The 20,455-nt window shown below is 40.3% G+C and overlaps 1 protein-coding gene across 1 annotated transcript in view; it reads left to right on the top strand.

Moving 5' to 3' along the window:
- Ngf (nerve growth factor) overlaps nt 1–20,455 on the top strand; it is a 52,643-nt gene that overhangs the window by 16,216 nt on the left and 15,972 nt on the right. Inside the window, exon 2 of the mRNA XM_023561339.2 lies at nt 19,869–19,955. Within this exon, the coding sequence (XP_023417107.1) occupies nt 19,927–19,955 (29 nt within the window). The 5' untranslated portion in view covers nt 19,869–19,926. The remainder of the gene's footprint in view (nt 1–19,868; nt 19,956–20,455) is intronic.

Here is a 20,455-nt window from a genome sequence, read left to right as displayed (position 1 = left end):
AGCCAAAAGGAGAAAGAATACTCAAAGATAAAGGGAAAGTCTTCCTTCCTCCTCCAGAAAAACCTTTCACTGTGATGTGCTGTGGCCAGCTCAGATGGGTTTGCATCTGAACCACCATGATCTTCTCTTCTCACCTCCATATTCAGTAAAACCCTGTGACAACTTGAAATGGGCCCTAGTGAGCATATTTACACAGAAAGCAGTAAATGCCACACACTGAGGAACCTTTCCCTCTGATTTTAGAGAGCCATTTTACTAACAGCCCTACAGGCTTCATGTATTCTATTTGCTTCCTGGATTTGGGCAGCACGAAACTGTTCTACAAACCAAACACCTGCTCTCCCTCCTGTAGAAACTTTCAGGAGCCTATTCCCAGTAAGGTTCTGACAGCAAGTGACTTAGGCCCTGGGCTGTTTATTTCAGACCCTGGGCCATCTGGCTTCTCCTGGGATCTAGGACATCCCAACAAATTAATACCAAGCCACAAAGAAAGAGCCCATTCATGTGGTCTTCATCAGCTACTTGTCATCTAATGATATTTATCAACCACCCACGCCTGCCCAGTTTGTATGAGACACTTGGCCAGGCAGATCTCAAGTAAGGCTGTGACCCCTCAGGAATCCAGGCTTGGCTGAGACTGCAGGGCTGACATTGTTGGGCCTTCATATAACACAAGCTGCTTAGGGCACAGAAGCAGAGCTAGGACTGCTGCCAAGGGCATGGGGTTAGGAGATAGCACTGCTGCTGTTCCTCACAATGTGTCTTTAGGCACACTGATGAGTAGGGTTAGAGTACGTGTGTGTGTGTGTGTGTGTGTGTGTGTGTGTGTGTGTGTGACATGATCAAGTTTTAGAGTAATGGATTCTACCACACTTAGACCCTCTGTTACCACCTTCATTCTTTGAAGAGATTTGCCAAAGAAAAAGTGAGCTCTTACAAGAGGAAGCAAATATGGATAGCAACTTGGGGTAAAGATTTTGCAGAAGAAAATCTTTGCTTTCAGGAAATATGTGGCATATTTGCATATATGTGTGTGTGCCTCTGTACACAAATAGGTACATAAGCACATATACATGTGTGTACATATGCATGCGCATTTGCATACCTATGTGTAGTGTGCATGTGTGTGTGCATGTGTGTCTGCAGTGCACAGACGGTGAAAGGGGATGGTGACTGTGTGGTAGGGCAGGGTGCACACCGAACAGTAACGCAGGGAAGTGTGGTAGAAAATCTAGTAGGAAAAGGCCAGCTAAGTTCTGGTTGAGGAAAAATCTGTTTACTCTGATGGACAAACAGGTTTCCTGTCCCTCTGATCATCTCCAAGCTGCTAGATGGGAAAGCAGCTAGTTCTCTTGGCCCATGCTTGGAAAAGACATCACATGAGCAATGGAAGCTCAGCCATTTACTATCTTGATCTTGGATCCCCACCATGTAGAGTGACAGGGAGGTTCCAGGAGACACCTGTCCCACCCAAAACAACATCAGAGAGTGATAGGGCAGCAGGCTGCCAGATTCTAACACCTCGTCTTGAATTTATTCCTCAGTCCAGGAAGCTACATGCCTGGGGGTGGAGAGTAGATGAGAGTAAGCCAAGGCAAAGGCCCTCAGTAGGGAGTCTGGTAGGATGAGGGAGCCAGCAGGTGGGCTGTAAAAGGCTCTGTGCCTTTAGTGTACACAAAAGAGAGAAGTGACTTGAAATCACCAGGAATCTGAAGGCAGAGGTTAGCACACTGTGAGCAGCCAGAGAGACAGAGGCTGGCGGACACAAAGACAGTCCTCAGCCCTTCCAAGTTCTTTCCCATCCCCAGGTTCCCCCTGTCTGTTGTGCTGCTTGGATGGCCTTCTTCCTCAGGTCACATGCTACTTTCTTTCCTAATTTGGCCTGGGAATCCAAGGGCAGCCCCTCATTCTTCTGGCAAAGCACAGTAATCTGAGGGCCCTGGCTTAGACAGGGAGCTAATGAGGTAGTCTGGAAGGGACACACAGGATATTGGTAGAGGGACAGAGCTGCATTTGCCTGAGGAAATAGCTCCCCTGCTAATTCACGCAGAGGCTCCACATACCAAACTTCAGCCTGGCTCTGGAAGCCCCTAAGGCCATGGAGAGAAGGGAATCTCACAGAGGAGGGGATGCCTCAGAGAGAAAAGGAACTTAAATTTAGAGCAGGGCACTGAGGTGGGGCACCCTTGGGAAAAGTAAAGACCCCATTACCCATTTAACAAGGTCTCCTGAGGCCGGCCCTGAGGTATCAGTTACTCCACAGAAATGCTTGGGGTCTGAAAATAAAAGGGTTGTTTTCCTTATTAGCATTGAAATAATTAATTTGTTTATGCCATTATGCTCATTGTCCAAATATAAAACATTTTATTGCTGATAACTGCCCAGACGTCAGAGTAAACAAGGAACTGCTGCCAGTGGAAAGGTGCATTTCTAGTTCTATAGTGAACACCAAGTGTTTACCTTGCTTCTACGTAATCACCTGACCCAGATCTCCTGACTGTGACTGGGCAGTAATTCCTCATCAATCCCAGGTGAAGAGTGCCCTAATAAAGAGCAAATCATTCTCTGTGGTCAGATCCCAAAATATGTGGGTGACAAACACAGTGGCATTGTTCCATGATTAAGCTTGTTTTCCATATGTGGGAGGAATTCCAGACTTGAGAATGCTGCATCCAGACTTCATAGATTTTTTTTTTTCTAATCGAGACAAACACAACTAACGATAAAGAACAATACCAACTTGGCATCTCCACTCCAAAAGACTCGGGGTCAAAATCTGACTTCCATACAGATTGGAGAGGATCCAACAAAACCACTGTGTCCTGTTGTCAAGCTGGACCGCGGCCTCTACCAGACCAACTTTCCTTTGGCTTCTGGAGCAGGGAGGCAAAGCAGATGTGTGGGCCTGCTAATGCACTGGAGGATGGAATTGTTCTCCCAGCTTATTGAAATCAGATGCACAGCACTCAGAGCAGCCCTGAAAACAGATGGTAGCTCCACGCAAGCACCTTCATACTGGAAAATTACAAGAGTCATGCTCCATCTCCTCACTGCCCTGTGAAACTGCATTTTTACCCAGTAGGCAGGAGAAAGTTATTCCCTTCTCCATTCATGCATTAGGGCCAGGCTCACGTCAAATAAAGAGCTCCTGATAGGGAAGGTAGTACAGCATCCACACTCTTCTTATCTTCAGCTTCACATTCCATGGGTTTGGTTGCCTGTGGTCAAACACAGTCTGAAAACATTAAATGGAAAATTACAGAAGTAAACAATTCATTAGTTTAAAATCATCTGCCATTCTGAGTAACTTGATGAAATCTCTCAGCATCACACTCCAGCCCACCAGGACACGAATGGTCCTTTTGTCTAGTGTTTCCATGCTGTATCACCTACCCACCTGCTAGTCACTTAGTTGCAGCACTGATTATCAGATCAGCTCTTGAGTATTGCTGTATGTTCAAGTGACCCTTTCACAGCAGCTTGACTTCCTCTCATCACACAAGCATTGTGTCATCCCACATCATCACAGGAAGGGTGAGAATAGCACAATATTTTCAAAGAGCCCACATTCACATAATTTTTATGACAGCATGTTGTTATAATCATTCCATTTTATTATTATTATTATTATTAATCTCCTATGTATAAATTATAACTTAAATATCCAGATATATTTATATATAGTATACAAAGTATTCAGTATTAACCACAGTTTCAGGCATCCTCTGGAATCCTGAAACATATCTCCCAAGTATAAGTAGAGATTGCTGTATAAAAATTTGAATACAAGGGGCTGGGGATTTAGCTCAGTGGCATAAGCGCCTGCCTGGCAAATGTGAGGTCATGAGTTCAATCCCCAGTACCCCCCTCCCAAAAAATTGAAGACAATAAATAATTCAAGAAGGATGGTGTCCTACATCAGAACATTAGTTACCTCTGAGTATATGGGATTAGAATAAAAATAAAATGAAATATGTAGAATTAAGCATACTTTGAAAAAGTGACATTGATCCTCAAATTGTATTCAACTTGTAACAAATGAATACTAAGGGTATATAAAAATAGTTTTAATATAGAATATATTTTAAAATTTATCTTAAATGCTAGGTAATTAATAAGCTATTTCATTTGCTATAGATTTTAAGAGTTTAAATTGAATTTTCTTTGAGTTTTTTTTTACATTGAACTTAGATAATCTGAGTAATACATTAAGTAAGAATGAGTTTGTTGGTTGATTTTTTGGGAGAAGGGGTTCCAGACATTGAACTCAGGACTTTGCTAGGCACATGCTGTACTCCTGAGCTAAATTTCAGCTGGTCGATATTTTTTTATTTATATAAAACAGCAAATTGGATTATAGATCTATTTGCAAATAGATTTATAAGAAACTATTCATAAGGGTAAGATGAGAAATAAGTGAGATAACTCATCTAAAGTATTTCTAGTAGTCACAATACCTGACACATATGAGATATTGCATAAATTTTAGTTATCATTAGTGCATATTCTCCCCCCATCTCAAGATAGCTATTTATACAGAGAGATCCTAACATCTGCAAAATAAATTAGCAGACAAATCAGTAAATTCTAATTGTTTTCTAAATTTACCTGAGATAGATGTGAGTATAAAACAAATACCCAGAGACTGGGTCAGAGCTTCTAGCTTCTATCAGCTCTCAGATATCTTTTTTACCACCTTTCCAGCAATGCTGCCTAGGATGTGGCAGGAACTTACTACTGAAAGGACACTTTTAGATAAGGTCTTTTTACAGGTGACTTCACCTCTTACCACAGCAGCAAAGACAAGACGAGCTCCTAGGACAATGACTACTGTCTCTTCTCACTCTGACAGATGATCTCTAGTGACTGATACATAATGATACTAACTCCCTCTGGATCATAGACTACTCTGCACTATCACACCATGGGTAGCCCGCCCGGGGCATGCAGTAGGTGCTGATCAAAGATTTGTTCAGTCCTCTGATGTGCCAGGTGGATGCTTAGCAGTACAAGGGTTAGGAAGCTTAAGGAAATCAGCCTTGCCTTCAGGAAGCTTTCTGAGACTAATGAGGGAAGGCACAGTAAGGCATGGGGTACTCTCAGATACCTTATTTAATGTATTTAAATAAGATGACTTATTTAATTTCATCTACAAAATAATGAAAGTAAGAAATTGAATCACAAAATAAATTCCAGTGAGCTACTTTTTGGGCTTCCTACCCTGGAAAAGTCCCAAAGCTGGATATTTCCAAACTCATATTTCAGCCCTTGACCTCTTCCTTTACTCAAGATTTTGCCTTCTCAAACTCTCCTCCTATATCACTGATACAGGTATCTAAAATATAAGAAAGCCCAGTGTAAGGGATCTCAAACTATAGGTGTCTCAAAGTGAACATGTCTGAACCTGAACTCTTGACTCTACCCTTCACACCTGCTCCTCTGCCAGTTCTCCGCCTCACAAATCACACCTGCATCTAGCAGAGAGCCAAAAGCCTTGGAGACTCCTTGATTGCCTTTCCCTTTACTCCTCCACATCCCGGTCTGTCAGGGAAACCCTACTGGCCTTATTCTGTCTCCACTCGCCACGTACTGTGTCCGCTCACCTCTTTCAACATTCCCATTACACCCCAGACCGTAATCACTTCTTGCTCAGGTCACTGCAGGAACTTCCTGCCTGGTCCTCTGGTTTCTACTCCTGGCCCCCTGTTGTCTGTAGACATTTAGAGTGCTCTATTTAAAACTTAAAATTTATAAAGTTTTTCTTTGGTGAGGGGTACTGAGAATTAAATCTAAAATCTTTGCATTCAACTACATCTAGTCCTTGTATTTGTTTGTTTATAGTTTATTTTATTTTTGGAGATAGGGTCTCACTAAGTCATTACATTGTGTCACTTTCCTGCTCAAAAATGTCTCATGGCCTTTCTCTATCAGAATAAACAGGAAACTCACCAGAGCTTCCAAGCAGACCTGGTTTGTCACTCCGATCTCATCCCTTTCCAGTCTGCCCAAGCCACAGGGCATATTTGCAGTACTCATCTGAGCATGTTTCTGCCTCTGGGTTTTCACTCTGCCCAGAATGTCTTTTCACACTTCTTCATCGCTCTCTCCCATACTTTAGCCAGGACTCTGTAAATACCACCTCAGCCGAGACATTTCGTGACCAAACTAGCACTTCTCCAATGTGTAATTCCAAAATGCTCCCTACGCTTTATTATTTTTCAGTACTTAAGATGAACTGGTACTTTGTTGGTTATTTCTGATTGTTTTCTGTCTATCTACACTAGAATTTAACTTCTCTGAAAGCAGAGAACTTTCCTATTATGTTCACAACTATCTCCCCAGTCTCCAGAACACTGCCTTAAGACGTGTAGGTCCTGGATACATCAGTTAAAAGAGTGCATCAGCAATGCACTTTCATTTCTGTACCTCAGATTAATTGTTTGTATGCTAATCTATTACCCCTACTACCAGTCTTACCCACCTCTACAATCCCTACCATTTAAAACATGGTGTGCCCATATGCAACAGGTACTCATTACATGCGTGTTGCCAAGCACTTGCCACAAAGTTTGCCATCAAGTCTAGTTACTATCAGCAGCAAGAAGCATTGTGTCTCAAGGCTCTGTGGATTTGTCTGAGCTACTCCCAGTGTTTCATTAGAATCTAGATGACTCCTGGGAAAAGAAAGAGCACAAACAGAGCTTTGTGTGATAGAGAAAATGGGGATGTTTGTACTGACCTTTTGCCAGGCCCAAGTGTGCAGAGATGAGAGCTCTGGCGAAAGCAGCAGAAGCAAACGTGACCAAAGGGTTGCTCAGATCTGACCTACTAAGGTCACAGGTTCTGTCTTGGAACGGAGATTAATGCTACATCACTGCCACAGAACCATGTGGATGAATCACAGTGAGTCAGACACAACAAGATTTTTGCTCCTATCTGATTCTGCTACACTTCTAGAGAACCGTTTCTTGCCTATGGAATCACATCTATTTCTTTGTATGATGGCCTAGAGCCTCTCCACAATGCCAGCTCAGGACTCGTGCCTCAGGCGCTGGTGAAGGGAAGACTATGCTGTACTGCGAGCCTCTTGATAACTGGCTTCTTTGGAAGGAATCCAGGTGCAGCTTGAGTTGTGAAAAATGCGAAGTTATATGTGGAGCTAGAACATGAAACAATGTAGTAGGAATCACTTTACAAATTTATCTCAAAATCAAAGCTACTTGCACAAAGAGATTGAGCTCTGCCTTCAACTTTTTCCTCAGGCTGAAATATTTAAATAGAAATAATTCACAAAATATGTCATTGTCTGCTTATATTTTCTCCTGAGAGCGACAGAACTGTACTCAACTCCCCAGGTCACCATCAGTTATTTTTAAACTACTGTCTCTTTTAATAAAACTCTTTGTCATTTGGAAGGTTTATTTCAAAAGTTGATCAGTAAAAGAAAAAATAATGGTATATTTGACACATATATGAAAAATCTCTTAGTAAGGTAGACATACAATATGACAGTATTTTTGCTTTTACCTTTTTCGTGGGTCTGTGCCCAAGAATGATCCACGTCATTGGAAACTATGCCAGGAAACCCACCAAAATCAAAGCAAGTACAGATTTATAGAAAAACAAACAGCAGCTGTCTCAGATCACACAGAGGGGCTGGGGCCAGAAGTCTGCTGAGAACTCATCAAACCCAATTGAGCAGTTCAGGGCAAAACACATTCAAAAAATAAAAGTACAAGCCCATTGGGAATATTAAGAAAAGCCTTGTCCAGATTTTTAAAAAATATACACCCAAAGCGCAAGCCAATATAACAAGCCAAAAACTGTAAACCAGAGCTGCAAAGAAGCCACTTAAGAAAGCTACTTAAATGAGGCATGAAGAATATCTGGACTATTCCTTCATACAGGCCTGGGTTAGAAGGATGGAACTTTTCCTTCTGTCTAGAAAATCTCCAAATTATAATTTTACAGGCTTTCTTACACTTGTTTTTAAAGCTGTGGTCAATTCAAGAAGGCATTTTCCTTGCATGATTACAGACTATTCCCAAAGTGAATGCCTTAGTATATTGATTAAAGTATTTCCAAATCTTCAGTTAAAGAAAAAAATCTGTTTCCATGGTGAAATAAGTTGGATCTCAAATAAGTGAAATCTTCTTGGGGACTTGCAATACATACTGACACATGGAAAACTGGGTAATGAAAGCTCTTTGTGACTCAGCAGTTCCCAAATGTTTTTGACCATGAAGTCCCTGTGTCATCATGCTACTTTGGACATTGTAGATGCTTAAACCACTGGTATGGATATTTCTGTGATTTCAAGTCCAAGATCAAGATCCACTTCTATTGAGATTATTCATTCACTTATTAAGTAGACATTATTCTACTCTATTGAGATTATTCATTCACTTATTAAGTAGACATTTGTGTGTTGGTTTCTCCAAGCCAGAGTGACTTAGACACCAAGGCAAACACCAAGCAGAAAGGGTCTAGATTCCTACATAGTGGTAGTTGTTAAGGCAATGGCAGAGATAAACATGTACATAAATATCAGCATTGCATGATAGAGTTTTCATTTCTTGCAACTTATACCCTAAATTCTTCACTAAATATTTTCTGAACATTCGTCTGAATTCCCCTCGTATTGTTATGATTAAAACCAAATTTTGTACCTTATATTATTCTAGTATTCTCTGTGGTAGCTAGCTTGGGATTGGATACATCTTCCTTAATCTAATAGATACTGGTTGATTGATTGATTATAGACAAAACTGGATAATAATTGTTGACTCCTTGATTTCTTTTTAGCTTTGCAATTCTACAAGTCTTCCTCAAATACTGATACAATACCTTCGTTACCATCTTATAGTGAATCACAAAAGCAATGACTATTCGTTGACTAAAGTTTTCTAGGGGTTAACTCAATGCCAAAGAAGTAACAAAATTAACACATTTCCCCTCCAAATGAGAAGTCACAAAAAACTAAAATATTTTATTTTTTACTTATAGGCTCTCTGCTTAAGTGTTAGAATTTAAAATCTAGTGATTTGACCTTGAAATTGAAGAAGAGCCAAGTTTCTAATTTTACAAGGGTATCCTGGGAATCAAGTGAATATTTAGCCATTCACTGTAGAATTCAATACAGATTAGGGTTAGCCACAATTGGTAACACTTGGGGAGTTGTTAATTTCTTGCTGGCAATCTCACTGTAAACTCTCTTCATAAATTTCAGATTTGAATTTGGCATTGTAGTCCAGATTTTATGCACATTTATTCGATTTACATATGCTTAGTGGTTCCTAATTGTACAATCAGTAAGCAAACAGCACCTCTGATGCTTTAAGTAGTTGAGAATTCTTCAGAGCAAAAAAAAAAAAAAATTGTAAGAAGAAAGTGAATATACTAGAAATAAGTTACATTGAGTTCTGTTATGCTATGACTGGGTTTCTCAACCTCTGCGCTATTGAGATTTTGGCCGGATCATTCTGTGTGGTGGGAGGTGCTCTACCATCTGAGGAAGTTTGTATATACTTTGCCTCTATATACTAGGTACTAATAGAACCCTTCTTATCTGCTTACAACACCAAAAGTATATCCAGATATCGCAAAATGTCCCCTGGGGCAAGGAGAGAGATGGGGGAACTATTCTCTCATTGAGAATGACTAATGATAAAAGACTTACTGGTGACTAAAGTCAGTTGTACACTAATGGTAAGTGAATTTTCATTCTGTGAATGATCCACTGGCATATGCACAGTGAATAGGAAGCTGTGTTTCCTGTCCTTTGGAACTAGATAACCCTGTGTTCTTTCTAACCTATGCGACTTGAGACAAGTTATCCAACCACCTCAGAGTCTATTTCCTTACCAGTGCAGAAAGAGTGCCTACCCCTATGTAGTCATAAGCAGAAATGAGCCATATGTTGAAAATCTCCTGGTCTAATGCCTACCAAGTAGCAAGCATGTATTAAACATTCCTGGTTCCCTTCCTCCTTCTATTCTTCCTCCTCCTCATCTACCACTTTGCCCCTTTCCCTAATATCTGAGATGAACACAACTGAATTAAATGTACTACAAATGGTTTGATGGTTTCTGTCCACTTTTTCCTACTATAGCACTTGGTACCATTTTCCAATTCTTATTCTGTGTTCAACGTGGTAAGACTGTTCACTTGATTAAACAAAGGGACCATTCACAGGAGGTTGACCTTCTCAGTCAGGATTATGAATGCCTCCATCAGCACCCATTCTAGTCCATCAAATAGGCCTGATCACTTCATCTCTGAAGAATAAAGTAACCTAGGTTAGGCACTGTGGTAGAACACTAACATAAAATCCCATTTGGTGTAGTACTAAATGTCAAGGATTTACAGAGAGTACATATGGAAAAGCTTATGAACCTTATTTTCATTATAAAGGCCTTATAAGAACATTACAAGCCATTTGGAGTATGAGGGAGAGAGAAGAGATCACCCAAAGTTCTGACACTCAATACAACTGTTTTCATTTATATATTTACTTCCAGGCCTGATTCCTACATATATGTGATTTCCCTTGGCTACATTGATTTCACACATATTCTTCTCTAATCTATCCCCTCTACCCATTTTGTGTTAGATCACAAATATTGCCCCTTTTTCTTATTGCCTTCACAGTTTTCATGTCTGATGATTGCATAGAAGTTCCTGAAAAAGGCTTTCCATAAAGTAACTAACTGTCCTGTCACTGAAATGTTCTTGGCTTCTGATTTTGCAATTATGAATAATTTAGTGAGGAAAATTCATACATACAGCTTTATTCCCTTCTTAAGATCATCAAAAATAGGATTAGTAGGTAAAAACTATGGATATTTGCTATAGTTTCAAATATATTATTGTAAAGTTTTTAAAAATACATTATTTTGATCATAAAAGCTATTTGAGGATCATTGCACAATGTTTGATAAATACAGTAAAGTATAAGAAATAAAACATCACTCATAATTCTTTAATTTGACTACTAGCTAATATTCACTAAATTTCCTTCAGATGTTCCCCTCTCCTTTATAAGTGCATCTATCTACAATTAGGTTAATTATTTGTCAAAACTTGGCTTCCCAAATGAGCAGTTACACAGGGTATTGGCCTTACCTAAGGCAATCAGGTGAGCACGCCTGTCTAGTAATCATCACAAAGGAATCTTGTGAGAGTGCAAAGGATGTGTGGTTCCAGACTACCTGACACCTTCTGTAGACCTAGGACCCATTCACTTCCAAGCCAGTAGGCCTCTTTTGTCTACTAATCCTATCAAATGCAGCTTGGCTGATTTCAGGCAGGACCTGCATTCTAAGGCTAATCTGCAGAAGGCCTGTAAAGTGCAGCCAAAGCTACCTGGAAAACCCCTTAGGGAGAAGAGCACAGTGCCTCTCAGTGCACCCAACCAGCTCAGCTTTCTTACGTTGTGGGAACAGTTACTCCTCCTTCAGCTGTATACCAGATGAAGAAGCTGGTTTGCAAAGGAGCCATGTTGTTTTTAAAAATCAAGAATTTACCAGCTGTATCGTGCAGAATGAATGATTAGTGGGAACCAACTCTACTTGAAGAATGTATATTTTATGCACAAGTACAAAGACTGATAAAAAAAATGCAATGTGTTTAAAAGTTTAAAAAATTATTACAGTGAAAGAACACTGCCATTAATCTCCCTCAGAGTATTTCTTTTTACTTGGAATACATTTATTCCCTCCTTCTTGCCCCTTCTAAAGCAGGCTGGAAGTCCTCTTTTGTGAGTGTCTTGATGAGGGATAACTGAAAAGAAAAAAAAATGGTGAATGCCACCGGCAGTGCAGACAGGCAGGCTCATAAAAACATTACAGTGTCTCCTCATCCCCTTGTTCCCCTGATCTAGCATTGTATGATTTCTGATTCTTTCTCAAGGTCAAAATAACCAAGGAAAGATCAATGTTTTGCGTTGATTCAGAACACTGAGGCAACCATGACAGGAGCACTAAAATTGCTCACAGAAGACTTCCAGGACTTCTTCAGGAAATGAAAGCGGATGTTTTTAACTGTAGTGATTTTTAAAATTTAAACATTCTTTGTATTTTGTGGTCACACCTGGTATTCGTATATTGAAGTTTGTACCTGATATACTTCTTTGAAAGAATATAAAGATTCACCCTCATTTCACATTCATTCTCTTTCTCTCTCACACTTCTTTCTTTTGTTCCTTCTCTTTCTTTCCTTCTTCCCTTCCTTCCTTCTTTGCCTCTTTCCTCTTTTTCTTTTTTCTATTTCCATATAATTGAGTCTATACTTGTTTAATGGTTTAATTGAGAAACAAGAGCCAATCTAGTTATTTGTTCCATTGGAGCCCAAATGGGAATTCAAACCATCCCGGCAGCACACTCCTCTCCAGCCAAGGTGGCACCTGCCTCGCTTCCATTCTGCCCACTCATCACAAATGTGTCTTTGGCAATGATGGAGTATAACTCTTCTCCTTCACCCTGTGAAAATTTTCCTGAATAGGTCACATCCTTATTTCCAGCTATATTTGCCTCAGGGTGGTTTCCAAATGCTTTGCCTTCCTGCCTTGCTATTAATATTCATTTCACTGGGAGGAGAAGGACTGTGGATTGGGAGCAAAGCCTCTGTTTTCCTCGCCTCATTTACTGGCCAACTGATCAGAGCAGAGAAGTGGAACTAGCATTGGCACAGAGGAGTGGTGGAAGCTTGTCACAGGGACAGCCATCCTCTCTGCAGCTTAGTTCGCAGCCTGAATCCCAGACTTATGTATGGCACCTGGTGAAGCAAAATGATGCAAACCCAGTGTGGAATCCAAGTACACCATCATCTATCACCGTTTGGATCTTGTTTGGGGTTTTATTAATGACAGTGGATTTGATTAAACAAAGTTTACACTGTAACTAACTCCAGCTGGATTGAAGCATCAATGGGAAACCCCAGGTCTCCTGATGTTATCCTTTTGTCCTTGTCACTCATGATTTCTTTCCAAAACATTTGCTCTCAACGTGATAAAGGTGAGGTCATATAATCTCATTTACTTAAAGATAAGTCTGGCACACCCAGAAATAAAAGACTTTTGTGCTGAAGATGCCATGTGCCTGAGATGTGACGTTGTCCAAACCTAAGGGATGAAGTCACTGTATCATGCTGCCAAAGCAGTGTTATCACGGGGTTTGGACTCAGATTTGGAATTTCTTCAGTGTAAATCATATCTAATAGGTTGTTAATTGAAATATCAGGGTTATCTTTTAAGGTTACTAGAAGATGGTTTACTGAAATTTGGGTCCTTTGGGAGGTTTGTTGCTTATTATAAATGGCTACTCCTTGGTATTTTTCTCCAGGAGAATCCAGCAGTCGTATCTCTCTGGCACAAGCTGAGGCCTGTGGGTCTCCTTATGATTTATGCAGAGATTTCTTCCTCTGAGCAAAGCAGAGGTGAAGGCCATCTGCAAAGTCTTTTCTCAGTGTGTCTCCTCTTTTTCACTCTTTCTCTGGTTTCTCGCTCAGGCTGGTTGCCTTCTTGCTGCTCTTGCCTCTTTGCCTTTGAATCTCCTTCTCCACCTTTCTTTTGCTTTGTCATTTCCCCTCTCATTTTCTTGCCCTTTGTCTCCTCTCATTCATTATTCTTGCTTTCTTCCTCCTACTCTCCTCCCCTCTCTGTTGCTTCTTACTGTAGCTTCATATTGCTCTTTTCGCTTTTTCAGTTTCCCTGTGGGAAGACTTTAGGTTTCCTCAACACAAGACAAATCCCAACTCACTAGTTTCTCCCAGTGCCCACAGGTGTTGGGCTGGTTCAATTCCATCCAATTGTGACTCACCCATTCTTGCCACAGTAAGATCAAGCTCCAAACTGATGGAAAACCAGATAGGCATTTCTCCTTCTGTCCCTGAGCTGGCCTCAGCCCCAAGCTGGTCCCTAATTGGAATCAGCAGCTCCAGCACCAGGACCAGGGCCAGCATCAGTGCCAGCATTAGTCAGATCCCCCACAGTGCCAGGTGGAGACCAGGCCAAGTTGTATAATTAATGGCCAGTGTGTGCCCTTCTGATGTGTCTGCCAAAATGTCACTGTTACCATGTAAGTGACAACCATTGCTCACTGGTGAAAAGTCTTCCTCTGCTTCTCATCTTCATATTTACTGTTCTTGAGACTCTAAAAGAAGACAGTGTCCCAATCACTTTTAGAGAGTTTCTAGAGGTAATGATGTGCAGAAGAAACTTTTACAAGTTTCCCCCAATGTTTGTATTCAAAAACCACCAACAAACAGCAGCATGATTTCTAAAATTAAACCATTTCAGTATGGAAAATCAAGAGAGACACTTTTTTTTCTGGAAGTAGCCTATATGTTTTTCATAGTGTAAGATTCTCATTCTTTTAGGAAAAGGACATTTCACTTGCTAATAATAGAAGAAACTATATCTGCTTCTAAAAATACTGATGGAAATCCAACCTCTTTCTCTTTGCCTTGTGATTTATTTCACCATATAAATTTGGGAAAGAAAAATCAACAACTTACCATTGAGTCCACTTCTGAATGTTCATCCTCTTTTGATTTCTTTGTATTTCTGTAAAGTGTTTTTTGCTTTCTACTCATCCCTCAAACCAAAATCATTGCTTGGCATTTTCTTGTTTTAGAAAGTGACAAATAGAGCAAGCAGAGAAAACACTGTATGTTTTGGACTAAAAATGAAATCATTAGGGTAAGTTTCTATTCTTGTTGCCTGGAATTTTATTCTGGTTCTGATTAAGCTCAACAAAGATATTATATTCAACACTTTCCTGTAAATATATGAGATGGCTTGCTATTGCATGTCCATGAATGGAAATATTAACAGACTCCACTTGGCTTCATCATCCTCTGGCTTGATCTTCACACCCAAAAAGCCAAGAGAATCACATCCCCAGGCCAGAGTGAGTAGTTCCTGTCTTGCCTGTGGTAGTTTTTCCCAGTTCAAAAGGAAGATCTTACTCAGCAATGTATGAGAGTAATGGAATTGCCATATTCTAATTTGTATAAATTACCCAATAAAACATAGTTGAATGCTTCTAATCTTCTATCTTTCAGGACCACAGTTCTATCAGAATCATCCCTTCTCCCAAAGCCTATTTCTTGGTGCTTAGAGTATTTCATGGAGGCAAGAGTCTGGTATCTGGGAACAAAAAAAGCCCCATGACAGATAAGTGGAGCAGTGAAAGGATGCTGCAAACTAGAAAAATCATCACTAGTTTTGTTTACCTACACAATTAAGTAAATTCAAGTAAATAAAAGATGTCAAATTTCACTCACACAATATTCATAGCATAGAAGCAGAAGTAGACACTCTCGGTACAAAATCTGTAGGACAAAACTACTGTTCCTTTGAAGTGGTGAATTGTGTGGGTAGAGTAGAGGAGAAAAAGTGGCCACAGGGCAAGAGAGCTGGGCACTGATCCATCACACCATTCACTAAGAAACATAAGTTTGTTTTTTTATAAAATGATGATAATACTGACCAATAGAAAATTTTTTAATAAGTATTTTTAAAATTATACAGAAAACCCTTCATGTAATATCCGACACATCACACACAATAAATGTTATTTATCTTTAGGTGTAATGATTGTATTTACTTTTAACCTACTGTTTATGCTATGAAGTGGTTAATATATTGTAATGCATCACATTGTATTACCTTTAGTTTTACACCTAACCATAGGTAACTGTCCTTATCAATTAGGTTATCTGCCTAAGGGGACTTCTCCAGATATTACAGCTCTAATCTTTCTTCTTGCAAACCCAAACTCAAATTCTCAGTTTTGGGGTACTCATTGTAGAGACCCAGAATGAAGAAATTCCTACTCAATCTGAACAAGTGGCAAGAAAGAGCGAGCTGGCCAGGCCTCCTCTGGGAACAACTGGCTGGCTACTTTTCTTACTGGGATGGAAGTGCCAAAAGAAAGCCAAACTCTGGTCTTGGTCTTAAATTCTTGGAGAACATCATTTTTATAAGTGGGAGCCAATCACTGCTATGGAAACAGAAATTCTGGAGGCTGAGAAGAAGGACCAGGGAGAGTTTTCCCTCTCTGCAGAGGCCTACTTTTCTTTAAATATGAAGAAATGGAGAAATTCAAAATGGCCTGCAAAAATGTGCACTTATTAATAGATTGCATCAGTCAAATAGAAGAACCTGCCTCAGTTTGGAGGACTCAGGTAGATAATTCCTTATTTTCTTTTTGAAATATGTGTAAATGTGTACATGCATCTATATGATAAATGTCTTTGTGACCATTATAGTTATTATTCTCTTGAGATAATTCTAAAATTCATCAAGGTTTAAACTAAGAACATTATTCCAAATACAATGGGGCAAAATAAATATCTCAGTATAAAGAAAGAAAAAAGCTTCTAAAATGATACTGAAAACAGCACAATGCAATATATAATAAATAGTGAAAATTGACTTTAAGACTGAGATCTAGTCACTATTCAGCTGAAACTTATAAGTGGACCTAAATATTGCATTGAACCATGCTGGGAGAGTAAATGACCTCAAAGCTTGACTCTTGAGGCCTTTGACTCTGCTGGTCATACGTTCAATAAAAAATGCAGAGGAAAAAACTGCTGCTCCAATAAGTTCATTAATTTTTTAGAGCTAGTGATGGTGACGACGGGGATGGTAGTTGTGGTAATGATCATAACAGTGATGGTGGTACTGATGGTGGAAGTGGTTAACAGTGATGGTAATATGGGGAAATGTTAATGCTGCTGGTGGTAATGGGTGGAGACTGACTGGTGGTGGTGAGGGAATGTCAGGAGGAGGTGGCTGTGGTGCTGAGATGACAATGGCCATGGTGATGACTGCAATGTTGGTGGCAGTGGTGGCCACTGTGGTTTAACACAGTGATAATATTCCTATGCTCCATGGCTCTGACTCAGAGACTTGACTTCTATAAATACTGTGATCAATTAAAAAAGTAGACAGACAGAGGGAAAACACTTCGATCCCAGGACTTTATGGGCACGCGTACACAGAAAATGTTTGGTACTGTTCTCTGTCAATAACTACCCCACCTGCATTTTAGAAGTTTTATATTTTAGAGACAATACAGGCAAAACAAACTTTACAACCAATACAACGGTACATGTTTGCCTAAGAATATACTGTTCTAAAGGTTGTAAAATTTGAGGATTTGCTTGAGATTTTGTTTGTTCTACTTTGAAGTTTTTATTTATGTATGCTTTTTATCCTCAAAAAGTTAGAATTTGTATTTTGAGAATATAGAAAACAGGTCTGGACATGAGTGTGTGGACACAGTGCTGAGAAACAGCAAGGGGAGAACCCTTCTTACACAAACAAACAGGTTTAGGTTAGAATTTAAAAATAACTGAGGCCAAAACACAGTCCCACAGGATGGGTGAGCAGTCCTGGGATCAAACATAACAGCAGGAGCCATGACTAGTGGCTGGGACCCAGAGAGATCTGGGCCAGTCAGTCAAATCCTGGTGACAGAAGGTGACACTCTTTAGACAGGACACAGCAGAATGAGTCCCTGGAAGGCCTTTGAGTTGTAGCTCCCTTCACAGACAAAGGCCTAGTTCCAGAAACTCGGCTGATTCACAAAGAAAGGAGCATTAGTGCTAACAAATGGTTTTCATTATCATCGTGCAGTCTCCACCCTCATTCTGTATGTGTGCATTCTGTTTTTTCTTTCTTTTTCATCTTCTCATGCCTTGTAACTAAACAATGAGGTGATTGCCATCCCAGTGGATTGCACAACATGCCCAAAGGCTGAGCTGGAGCATAGCCTCCTCCTAGGGAATTCAGGACAAGAAAAATAAGCACCCTGAAATTAAGGAGGGGCTTGTTATGCACAACACCGGTGTATGCTTTTTAAGGCTTGTAATAAAGGTGGAAGGAGGGTCTGGATCTTGGTTGCTCAGCAGCACACCTGTCCCCACCACTGTGATATTGTCCTCCTTAAATAAAACCCATATCACCAAAGCACAGGGAGCCTTTTTCCGTTATCTAGACATGTGGATTGGGACCACTTATTATTTCCCAGCACTACATAAAATAATGATCTACTTTGGTTGAATAAACTAGCACAGCTGTGGGAAGAGTTTTCAATTCTGCTCAATAAACATTCATTAAATGCCAACTCTAGGATAACCCCATGGATAAAAATATATCCAAAACCTCAGAAAGTTAATAATTCAGTGGGAGCCTAAAATTATCCTAATCCCCTGGATGACTGAGCATACGTTTGACCATGAGGAATGCCATCCATGTTGTATTCTCCTTGTGACTCACTTTCCCTCTGAAAAAGAACTACCTCAAGCAAAGTTTCTATTGATTTATAGCGCTGATAAGTTTAACCAGAGCTAGAGTTCACTGCCCTCAGCAAACATGGCTATAGCTGGAACTGGAGCAGCTTCCTCCTTCTGCCTGAAATGGATCATTTCAAAAGCAAGTGTTTCAGTTTGTTACTCAGCATCTTTGTTGGCAAATGATTGCAGATAATCGTTCCACAGCTGCAGAACATGAACTGAAGTTGCTCAGTCCCACTGAGCATGTGCAAAAGCAGTCATTCCAGTCACGACTGGGACACTGTGATGACTCCTTCCTGCTGGAGAGAGCCTGATGGGGACCTGGGAGATAGACGGGAAACAGCACTGTTTTCTGCACCCAACTGTGACAGTAACTCCCTACCTGATTTTGGCCAAATATCTTTAATAAAAATCAGTAAGGACAGCTACTAGTAACATTTATATAGTACCATCTACTTTCAGGACACTGAGCAAAATGCTTATTCAATTTAAGCCACTTAATTGCCCAATGTACAGGGTGTAATTATTCTGATTTTTGAGAGGAGACACTGAGGTGCACAAAAGTTAAGTCACAGTCTGTAAGTGACGGGCTGAGATGCAACTAATTCAAGACCTCAGGATGAATCTGTTCATCTGTCAAGAAAAGCAACTGCATTAAAGAGTCCTGCTGGCTCTTCACACCTCTAACAGTATGTAATTATGGTAGAACAACAGGGCTATCAAGATTCTAAGGTAAATTTGTTTCGATTTATCTTAATCTAAATCATTCAAACTTTTCCTCTTTAGAAGCAACAGGATGAGTGGCTGGCTTCCTTGTGCAGGTGTATGTGCGTATGTGCATGTATGTGTGTGATGAGTGAATGTGGAAAAGTGTCTGCCCTCCTCTCTGGAATCTGTGATTACCCAGAATGTTTGGGATCTCTGGAGACAGATGTACTCTGTGGGTCTCTTGTTAGCTCCGGAGTGAATTTCCTCAGTACAGTTTTCTGTGGTTCAAGTTATCACGGTCAAACAAACCCTAACAGGAGAAACGCTAGAAGGTTGTAAATATTCTGAAATATAATTATATGAAAATCAAATGACTTTAGAAGGGACATCAGGTTTTAGTCTCCCCTGACCTTTCCTCCTAAGATAATGAAAGAGGAAGACGAAATTCCTGAATCTGAGTTCAAGAATGCCTGCCCCAGAGCCCTTCATTACAATTAACCTCTGAAATTCCCCATTTGGGACCAGGATGTTAAAGCCATACACAGGAGTTGCCAAAATAGCACAAAGCCCCCTGACTAACACACATGGAAATAAACTCTTCATCCAGCTCTTATCTTAGCTGCTGATTACCTGGGATTTGTATATGCTGCATGCCTGGGCAAAGCTAGCTGAGTTATCTCTTTCATGCCTTGAGTCAAATTTTCTGGGTGTTAAGTCAGCAGACAAGCAGGAAATGTCAGCACAGAGGGTGAGGGAGATGACAATTCAGTGACAGCTGAATTTCCAGGTGTCTGCTGTGTCCACTGTGATGTGTTTGGTGCCAGCTCCTTGTGATCGTGTTTTCTTGGATGCAGGGTGATTGAACTGCAGCGATTTTTGCAGTGAAACTGAAGTCCAGCTGCTCAAACAGAAATGGCCTCATCTCATGGACACTTTAACGAGTAAGGGTAGCATTTTACTGGATTTCCTTCATTTGGGTCCCTTGGCTCACTCCCTATCACTCCTTAATAGAAGGATAAGTGGCCTTTGACTCTGTAAACCAGGATGTTTTTTCTGGTCTTTTGCAGGGTTATGGATCTTTAGTTTGCCTTAATTTTTGAAGTTGCATCTGAATTGCATTATGGACTTAGGCATTGTAACATTTCTTGACCTTGCTTGGAAAACATACCACACACTGAGAGGAAAAGGCTCACTCAAGAAGAGCTGAGGACATTTAATCCTATAAAGCAAATGGAATCAAGGGCTTGAATCTGAGTTAACATTCACTGGCACTGTTTTATTTTCATTCATGTCTTCAGCCCAGGTGCCATCCTAGATCTGCAAAGACTGGAGACCTCAATAGATGTTGTTATTGTCAAATGCAAAAGTTGACTCCAATCATCCTGCGAGTCCCATTTGTTCCCAATCCCTGCTGTCTGCTCTGATCTTCAAGTATGGGAAC

Source organism: Cavia porcellus, unplaced genomic scaffold, assembly GCF_034190915.1.
Source record: "Cavia porcellus strain 051 isolate PalLab524CR breed Dunkin Hartley unplaced genomic scaffold, mCavPor4.1 scaffold_1, whole genome shotgun sequence".
Lineage (NCBI taxonomy): Eukaryota > Metazoa > Chordata > Mammalia > Rodentia > Caviidae > Cavia > Cavia porcellus.
Note: the sequence above shows the minus strand (reverse complement) of the source record. Positions and strands in the feature narration are given on the sequence as shown.